Source organism: Elephas maximus, chromosome 19, assembly GCF_024166365.1.
Source record: "Elephas maximus indicus isolate mEleMax1 chromosome 19, mEleMax1 primary haplotype, whole genome shotgun sequence".
NCBI classification, from domain to species: Eukaryota; Metazoa; Chordata; class Mammalia; order Proboscidea; family Elephantidae; genus Elephas; species Elephas maximus.
In genome coordinates, this window is record NC_064837.1 from 19,699,502 (window position 1) to 19,708,723 (window position 9,222).

Below are 9,222 nucleotides of genomic sequence, written 5' to 3' on the forward strand. Positions count from 1 at the left end.
AGCACGGAGCCGGGAAGGGGGCCAACGAGCCACAGGAAGAGGCGATGAGGGGCCGGGGGTCTCCTTTGGTCAAAGCTGATATCAAAAATATAAATCTCCCTCCCCCCCAATCCCACTCCCGTCCCGGGGTCTTTCCCCCACCCCCACCCCCGGGCTAAGGCACAAAGCAGTGAGGGCAGGTGAGGCCGCAGAGAGGTGGGGCCGCCGCCTCTGCGGGCGACGCTGCCGCTGCTACTACAGCTGTTTGGGGCGCGGTGTGCCTGCTCGCTGCCGCCGCCGCCTCCGCCGCAGCTCCCTGGGGGCGCGAACCGGGCCCAGCGGCGGCGGAACAAAGGCGGTTCGGCGCAGGGCGCCCTAGGTGGGAGAGAAACGGTCGATGGTCCGGCCGTCGGGTCCGGCGGCCAGGTGCGCGCCCTGGCTCAGCACCTCCGCCGCCTTGTCCGGGCTGAGGCCCAGCTCGGCAGTGAACTTGGCCAGCGGGTAGAGGCTCTCGAGCGCCACCTTGGGGTCGTGCAGGAAGTGCGTAGTCTGCGCCAGCAGCTCGGCCGCGGCCGCCTTGTCCTGCTGCTTCAGGCTCAGCTGTTCAGCGGTGAGGCGAGCCACAGCAAAGACGCCCTCAGGAAAATCCAGCTTGCCCTTGCCATCGGGGCCTGGGACTCCGGGCAGCCCCCCCAGGCCTGCCAGCGCCCCCGCTGCTCCCGCCGCGCCACCTACGGCGTGCATCTTCATGTGGCTGATGAGGTTGCGTTGCTGTGCGAACTTGCCGCCGCACACCTGGCACTCGTAGGGCTTCTCGCCCGAATGAATGCGCATGTGCTCGGTGAGGCGGTACTGGCGCGTGAAGCGCATGCCGCACGCGTCGCACGCGAAAGGCTTGAGGCCCAGATGGCTGCGCATGTGGCGCGTCATGGTCCCGCGCTGCGTGAACTTCTTCCCGCAGATAGTGCACGGATATGGCCGGGTCAGCCAGTGCGTCTTCTCGTGCTGCCGCAGCGTAGCCGGATCCTTATAACTCTTGTCGCACGACGCGCAGCGGTACGGCCGCAGCAGCTCGCCCAGACCGCCCGGAGTCCCAGCGACTTTGTCCCCGCTGCCTCCAAAAGGGGGCCCTAGGCCGGCGGCCCCGGCAGCCACCTCAGCCGCCTCGGCCCGGCCATACAGCGCCTCCTCCTCCTCCACGTGCGCCTCCACGTGCGCATTAAGCTGCTCCGAGCTGGGGAAGCCCTTGCCGCATGGGATGCACACGTACAGGTTGTCACCGAAGCTCTCCGGCTCGCCATACGCCAAGTGCGGGCATGGGTAGCCCTCGAGGTGGCCGCCGGGAGGGCTGGGGTCCTCACTGCTGCCCGTCTCTTCGCTGCTGCTCTTGTAATCGTCGCCGTCGCCGCCTGCGCCTGGCCCGTCCAGGCTTCCCGGATAGCGCGGCGGCGGCGCTAGGCCGAGCGGGGGCCCCCCGGGCGAGACGGCAGCATCCCCACCGCGGTCCTCACAGCGCTCTCCCGGCGAGCCCCGTCCCCGGACCAGCTCGTCGCCGTAACTGCCCAGGCCCGGCTCGTGCTTCATCCAGCGATAGAGGAGGCTGGGCCCGTCGGGGCGGCCGGGGGGAGGCTCGGGTCCCGGGCTGCCGCTGCTGCTACGGAACGGGTCCGGAGGGGGTGCAGCCTCCTCCAGCTTCTGGAAGGGCAGCGGTGGCAGCGGCGGCAGGGCAAGAGGTGGCTCCTTGTAGGCGGCGGGGCCGGCACCAGGAGGGCTGTCTGGGCGCGGGGGCAGCTCGCGCTCGCCCGACGGCCTCTCGGGGATCGCAGAGCCCGGCGGACTCTTCTTGGACAGGTCCAGGCCGCAGAGCGGGGAGCAACGACGCTCGGGGGCGCAGAGCGCGGCGGCCGGGCCGGGGCCTGAAGCGTACAGCTCTGCGCAGTGCGTGTTCACCGCAGCCTCAGGGCCTGACGGCGGCTCGGCGGCGGGGGGCGGCGGAGGCCCGGCTGGGGACGAGTAGCAGGCCTGGATGACTGGCGTGGCGGCGCGCAGGCCCCGGCCCGGCCGTCCGTAAGGCGCGTAGCCGCCGCCGCCGCCGCCGCCGCCCCGCAGGTGGCAGTACTTGCCGTGACGCTTGAGGCGCTTCTTGCACAGCGCCACGAGGTCGGGGATCTGCAGGTAGCTGGCTGCAGCCAGCACGGCACCCAGGCTCGGCTCAGTCCCTGGGGCCACGGCCGCGGCCGCCGCTGCCTCAGCGCCATCCGTCAGGCGGCCGGTGTAGATGAAGTCCAGCACCAGGCGGAACACGGCTGGGCTCACCATGTCGTGGTCCAGGTTGAGCAGGTTGTCATGCACCACCAGGGACTTGAGGTAGGCGCTGCTGGCCGCCAGCACGTTCTTGTGCGCGCGGAAGAGGGCGTTCTGCACCACGATGATCACGTCGCACAAGAAGCCCTTGGTGCGCTGGTTGTTGAGCTGCAGTAGCAGCTGCCTCGAGTGGCCCGGCGCCTCCATCGTGTCCAGCATCGTCTGCCCAGCACAATCTCCTGCAGGGACACACACCAGCCGGGTCAGAGCCGTGCTGCGCCCTGGCCGCCTCTACCCAGACCTGCGATACTCCCCTCCACTTCCCCTTCCCCTCAGTTGGGCTGGGGCATCGAGCACCGCAGCCTGGGCACTGGCGGAGGATCAGCGGCCTCTGGGAGTGGGAGCCTGGGCCGACAGGCCGAGCCAAAAGACGGAGCTGCCACAGGTTGAGAAAGGCCAGGCTGGCCGGCGCGCCCCAGGCCCAGACGCCACAGGGCACGAGCTGGGTGCTGGGTGCTTCCGAGGAGAAGACTGTTGGGAACGAAGTGACCCTTTCAGAGACAGTTACCCGATTTGAGGAAAATGTCCGCTTCAGGAAAAGTCATTCAGGGCCGAGAAGTTTGCCCAAGTGGGGAGAAAGGGAGCTGAGTAGGAAGCGCCTCCCGCCTCGGGAGAAGTTGCCCCATTTGGGGGAAGTGATCCAGAGCAGGGGAGTGCGGTGCCCGCCGTGGCGCCACCCTGACCCGGGGCTGTCAGGCCTTGGATGGGCCCGGGCAGCGGCCGGGCGCGGGGAGCGGAGGCAGCGGCTGCCGTGGCGGGCAGAGCGCGAAGGCCGGGCCCCGGCGCGGGGAGGGCGTTATATCGGGGCAGGAGGCTGAGGCAGGAAGCAGGTGGGGGGGAGGGGGGAGCCACGCAGCTCCCAAGGGAGGGAGGGGGCAGCGCCCCGGGCGGGCACGGCGCGCAGCCGGCTGCGGCCCTGACCCCGGCCTGCGCCCCACCCGCATCACGGCCCTGGCCTCGTCCTCTGCTCTGCATTCGCGGGCCCGGGGCCTCCCTCCCCAACTCCCCTCGGCCCCTTCTCCCCGGGAACTCCACCGCCCCAAACTTGGGGAAAAGTTTCCCAACTTCAAACACGGCGGGAGTAGCCCGCCAGCCCCAGTCCCTCGGCTCCCGGCTTTTCTTTTCGGCCCCCAATTCCGGCGGCCGCCCTAGCCGCGCGGCTCGACCGAGCCCTGAGCTCCCCTACCCGTTCGCCCGCCGGCCCACCCCTGTTCCCCGCCTGCCCCGCAGGGCCTGGCGGCCCGTTACCTGCGCCCGCAGCCTGGCCGGGCTTCCCTCCCCGCGGTGGTGGCAGCTCCTCGCTGGCGCCCCACCCGCCCCACTGCCAGGCGCCGAGCTGTGCCAGGGCAGCGCCCCTGCCAGCCCCGCCCGCCAGCTCCCCTTCCCTTCCCCTAGCCTCTCCAGCCCATGTGCGGGCAGAGCCGGCCCCGGGCCGCTGACCCCGCCGTGAACCCGGAGCGGAGGAGCGACTGGTGGTCCTGAGTCCTCTAGGGGCGACATCCGGAGCCCAGAACGCCAGCCGCGATGGGGCTCCTGCGGAGGATGCGCCCCGAGGCGGCCAGCGCTTGGGGACCGGGCTGTCCCCGGTTCCCCGTCCCGCCCGGACCCCAGCCCAGGGACCCACCTGGGGGGCATGTCTGAAGCCCCGGGCCCGGCTGCCGGCGGATCCAGGGGGGACGTGGCTGCGCTGCGCTGCGCTCCGCCCGCCGGGCCCCCGGTCGGTTTGTCCTGCTGGTCCGTCCTCCCCGCGTCCTGGTCGCGTCTCAGCCCCGCTGCGCTTTCCGCACACTCTTATCTGGAGCGGCCCGGGCCGGTAGGCGCTGCTGCGGCCATGGCGCCACCTGGCGGCCTCTTGAGGATCTGCCGAGCACAACCTCTACCTCCCTGCGGCTCACCTGGGCTGTAGGCTCTCGGATACCGAGCTGGGCGGGGGAGGGACAGAGGCTTAGCGAAGCGGGGTTAGAGGGATGTATTTGCCCCCGGGCGCAAGTCCTAGGGGGCGCCAGACGAGGCCTGCCGGCGAATCACCCCCGACCCCGGAGGAGGAAGCCGGCGCGGGGTGGGGGTGGGGGGCGCAAGCTTAGAGACTGCTCCTGGCTACTGGTTACCCTCGCTACGCCTCTGGGGAGGGGGGGCCTACCTGCAAGTCCACGCTCCCAGCCCACCTAGGGACACAGACCCGACCCTAGGAGGCCCACAGATCCCGGGGTTTTGAACTCAGAAGGACTAGGGTACATCGCTCCCGTGTACATAGTTCTGTATTACCATACGGCACCAATTTGGAAAACTCCCGCCCGCAAGGAGGGGACTCTGATGACATTGGGTGGTGGGAGAGGAGTTACGGAAATCCTAAGGGGGTCTGATCCTAAGGACGCTCCTTAGACATTGCTGGATGAGACTGTCCACTTGGACACCCCAAAACGCCCACACTCAGCCACAGTATAAACCCTTTCGCACCCAGAACCTCTTCAGACATTGACACCCGCGGGGCGTTTATCTATGCACAGACACACCCGCCCCCTCCCAGAGTCTGGATTCCTGCTTGAGATACTCCAGGGGTTGCTGCATAGGGCCTTCCGTGAATCTGGGCAGAGGTGTTACCCAAACAGCCCGCGGGTCTCCAGGGGAGCCCCAGGATACTCAGCTGGGAATGGCGGGACAGCGTCTCTTGGGGTCCTTCAGGAGTGGCCCCCGCCCCCAGATTCTCGCGTGAGCCATTCTGAGGGACCCTGCTTGGACGACCTCTTTTCCAACCCACGGAGCCGGGAGAAAAGTGACAGGAGGGCCTGAGGTCCTGCACTACGCGTGGAGGTCCCGTTCGTGCAGGTGACGCCCCTTCTGGGACGGAGGGGACACCGCAGTGGCCTGCGGGCGCTAGCTCGACTACTCCGGAAGTGTCCCCGAGCGGCCCGGCAGCTGCACCCGGCTTATTGCGAGCGCCGAATCTCCCCGGCCCACGCTCCGCCCCCTCCCTGCACCTCCTGACCCCCGCCCACACGCGGGGGGAGGGGGGGTCCCCGAGAACGCCCGCCGCTTTTGATTGGCTGCGCCTCCCCCAGCGGCCGAGCTTGAGAGGCTGGGGCGCAGCGTTACCATAGTAACCGATGAGATTCGCCCAGATCGCGTCTCTCCGAGGCCTCGAAGAGCTTAGCAACAGCGCTCGGCCGCTAGGCTGGCGGGGTCCGCATTTGCCGCCCCCCGCATAGTCCTCGGCTGCGGCCCCCAGGCCCCCGCCACAAGTAGTGGCTGAGTCACCTAGCTAGGGGCCACTGGCGCTGCCACTCGAAATTCCAAACAGACACCAAGGTCTCGGGCGCCCCCCAGAGTCTCCATTCCTTCCACAGGCGGCTTCACGGCTTTAGTGCCTGCCAGTCGGGCAGCTCTTGGTCCTCGCAGGTCCACCTGACGCCCGCCGAGTCCTGAGGCCACCCTTCACCCTGTTTCCGACCAGCTGGACTCATCCCTGTCCTCTCCTCCATCTCCTCACAATGTCCTCACTTGGGAAATAGACCCCAAGGATGAAAACAGTAGGTTCCAGAGCTCCCAGCCTCTGCGGGAGATGAACCCAGATACCTCATCCAGGGAACGTGCTGTGGACTGAGATGGAACTGTTTGGAGTGTTGGAGGGAGGCGGGAAGGCTCTTCAGAATAAGTGCTCTTAGAGCTAGGCTTTGAAGGATGAATAGGAGTTCTCCCAGCAGGTGGAAAGGCGTTCCTGGAGAAGAGAGCTGCTGGGACAAAAGCTAGCGGCAACAAATGGGGACTCTAGGAGGCCAGATCCCAAGGCTATGCAGGGACTCTCCGACCCCCTCTCTGTTTTAATCTTTTCTTGGCAAGGAGCCCTTCATCCTCCTATGTCTTTTTGTGCAGTGGAGTCCACTGGGACCTACCCCAGGGTCCGCTGTCCCTACATCTTTGTCTTTCAGCACTTTCTTGGTTGAACGTGCTTCGGTTCACCCCAAGTAAATTCACTACCTCAAGCTGTCATTGCATCTGTATGGGAGGGTCTCACAGCCCTGCCCCCAGGGCAGCTGCAGCGTCAGGGCCCCCTCTGGGTCCTGTGGACTTTGCTCTTCCTGTGCTTAGGCCATTCCTTCCCGTCCCAGATCCACCTGCTCTGGCCTGACCAGTATCTGCTGCCTCTCCCCACCCTAGTCCAGTTCCTCTCTCTCTGAACACACTCCTCTTCCTTCTTTTAGAGCCTTCCTTTAGCGATGGAGCTAGGCTGGACCAGGACCATTCACCACCACCATCCCTCCAGAGGAACTCTGCCCCACATGGCATGGGCCCTTCTCCCAATAATGACCTCCAAGAACCCTAACTCCTACAGGAAGAGGTCACTGCCTCTCCACCCCCTGAGACCCCTCTGAACCAAAGCTCCTCAACTTCTCTGCTTTCTTTAGGTCGCCAGCTCCTAAGTGGTACCTAGAACCCCGTTGGGCATCCCCTCCCAGGCCCAGCCTTCTCCACCAAAGCTCTTCAAGACTACTGGGTTCCCCTATTCTTCTACCCCCTGCCACTCCCCACGCACAGCCCCAACTGCGCCCTGGGCCCCTCCCCGGGTCCAGCTCCCAAGGATGCGAGGGTGACAGCACCGCAGTGGTCTCGCGGGGTGTGACGCCACCGTGGGCCATCATGTGACGTCACAGAGCCGTCGGGTCCAGGAATGGAGGAGTGGGGGTGGGGACTACCGGTGAGGACCCCGGAAGGCCAGGCAGCGTCGGTGGGCTGCGCCCCAGAGCTCCAGGAGCAGAGAGTGAATAAACAAGTAGCGTACCCGCGTGCCCTCCTGGCCCTGTCCTCCCCCAGACCCCCAGTCCGCAGTTCCGGAAAGTTAACCCCTTGCAGGCCCGGGCAGGGGGCGTGAGCTTCCCTTCCCTGTTCCTGCTTCCACGCGCCCTCCTCCCCTCCCAGCTCTCGGTCGCCTCGGTCCCCACCCCACCCCCCCGCCTCGCCACTATAAATAGCCCCTCTTCCAGTTTCCTAAATTCCCTGCTGACGTCGGCAGCGCGTCAGTGTGTAGGAGCCGCGGCCGCATGAATGAGCCGCCGCACGAGTACTACGCGCTCCTATAAAAGCTGCCGCGTCGGCCGGGCTGCGGGAGGCAAGCGGGCGCCGGCGCCGCGCGGCCGCCAGGTAAGCAGGACTGACGGACCGACGGACGACAGATGGACTGACGCGCAGACACGGATGGGTGGGCAAGGAGGAGACCGGCGGGCGGCGGGTTGGAGGGCCCCCTCCGGGGTGGGGACGGGATGGGGGAGTAGGGTCCGCTTGCAGCCGGTGGAGCGGGGGCCGGATGCGGCCTGACAGGAGGACCCCCTCCACATGGGGCCGGAGGCGGACACTGGACCCTGTCAGCACCTGCCCGCGCCAGGAGGGAAACTCAGCCACTTCGGAGGAGCATCGAGCAGAAGACGGACCCCAGAGTCCCCGCAGCTTTTCCTGGGCTCCTGCGCCATTCTCCCAAGAAAGTGGGGCGAGGGTGCTGGAGCCCCAGGAGACGCGCCCCCCTCCCGGCAGCGCGGTGACTCAGCCTCACCGTTCCCCAGGAGGCTGAGGGGGGGGTGTCAGCGAAACGCCACCGCCCACCTGCCCTCCGCCCCGGCCGCGGCTCTCTCGGGACCCCCACCCACATTCAGCTAGGGCACCCCCTCCCCAGCCGGTGCCGTCGGGCTCGTCCCGCTGCGCCCCCGACTTCCCGCCTCCGCGCGCGGAGCTGTCCTCTCAAGACCAGGCGGGGCCTCTGCCGGACCGCCCCGCCCCGCCCCGCCCCCACTCTCACCACCCTCCCCCCGCCGCCGGAAGTGACCCCCTGCAGGGACGGCTTTGACGTCACAGGACTCTGACGTCAGGGGCCATGTGCCTGTCCACGAGCTCTGGGACCGGGAGGGGCGAGAGAAGCGGGGGAGGAGGAGCAGCAGCGCCCCCAGCCGCGGGTGACGGGAGAGCCCCGGCCCGGGCAGTGCGCCGGCACCTTGGCTCTAGACTGCTTACTGCCCGGGCCGCCCTCAGTAACAGTCTCCAGTCACGGCCACCGACGCCTGGCCCCGCCCCAGGACCACAGACTCGGCCGCCCGCCGCGCCTCGGGCCCCTCTGTCCCCAGAGATCCCGCAACCCTGAACTCGCTGCAGGCGCCGCCGCTGTCCTTGGTGCTGATCCAGAGCGGCGGCGCCACGCGCCAGGAAGCGCCCCCGCTCCGCACCCGCTGCGAGGGGCGGCGGGACCACACGCACACTCGCACGGCCCCCGCGGCCCCTCCGCGCGCCTCCCCCGCCCGCGCCCCCTCCCGCCCACGCCCGCGGCCGTGACGTCAGCCTGTCCGGAGCCGCCATGGTGTCGTCAGCGGCGCGCGCCCCGCCCCCGCGTCTCCAGGGCAACCGTGGCTTTCGATTGTTACTGTGGGAACCGGAGGTAACAGTCTACAGCCATGGTCGCCCCGCAGCACGCGCCGCGCCACGCTGCGCCCCGCCAGCCGAGAGTGGCAAGACCGCGAACAGGAGAAGGCGGGGGTGGAAGTCAAGATCGAACGAGTCTGCGGGGGTGGTGGGAGGTGCGGGACAGGGAGGTGGGCCCTCTGGGGTCTGACTGCTATGCATCCACCAAGGCAGAGAAGCATGGTGTGACTGTCCTGTTCTCCCAGCCGAAGTATCACAGCCGGGGGATGGCGAGAGAAGGGGTAGTTCTGGGACTTTGGCTCTTTTCATCTTCTCTGTGGGAGGCAGGCTGCTGGGGCCAAGAGGCATCAGAGAATGTTCTGAAGGCGGTAAACGGGAGGCAAGTTTTCCTAAATACGCCCCAGCACCACTCTTCCAAGAACCCCTAGCTGAGTAAACTGAGGGCAAAGAGTAAACCTTGAGTTCATTTCCGGATGGAAT

General features: G+C 67.6%; 2 protein-coding genes across 4 annotated transcripts; both read right to left on the reverse strand.

The window, feature by feature from the left end:
* Positions 1-153: 153 nt before the first annotated feature.
* HIC1 (HIC ZBTB transcriptional repressor 1) lies at positions 154-4,106 on the reverse strand. Of its 3 annotated transcripts, none has more exons than XM_049861168.1 (2): positions 3,968-4,106; positions 154-2,522 (listed from the first exon to the last, which is right to left on the reverse strand). In XM_049861168.1, the coding sequence occupies exon 2, from the start codon at positions 2,500-2,502 to the stop codon at positions 355-357; it is 2,148 nt and encodes a 715-aa protein (XP_049717125.1). In that variant the 5' UTR covers positions 2,503-2,522; positions 3,968-4,106; the 3' UTR covers positions 154-354. The 3 variants fall into 3 exon arrangements, with proteins under 3 accessions (XP_049717125.1, XP_049717124.1, XP_049717123.1); XM_049861167.1 differs by lacking the exon at positions 3,968-4,106 and adding an exon at positions 3,592-3,655; XM_049861166.1 differs by lacking the exon at positions 3,968-4,106 and adding an exon at positions 2,852-3,156.
* Positions 3,036-8,679, reverse strand: LOC126062641 (collagen alpha-1(I) chain-like). The gene is made up of 6 exons (XM_049860355.1): positions 8,183-8,679; positions 7,936-8,062; positions 7,344-7,806; positions 4,945-5,556; positions 3,418-4,203; positions 3,036-3,157 (listed from the first exon to the last, which is right to left on the reverse strand). Exons 1-6 carry the CDS (start codon positions 8,677-8,679, stop codon positions 3,036-3,038), a joined length of 2,607 nt encoding a protein of 868 aa, XP_049716312.1.
* Between the last annotated feature and the right edge of the window lie 543 nt (positions 8,680-9,222).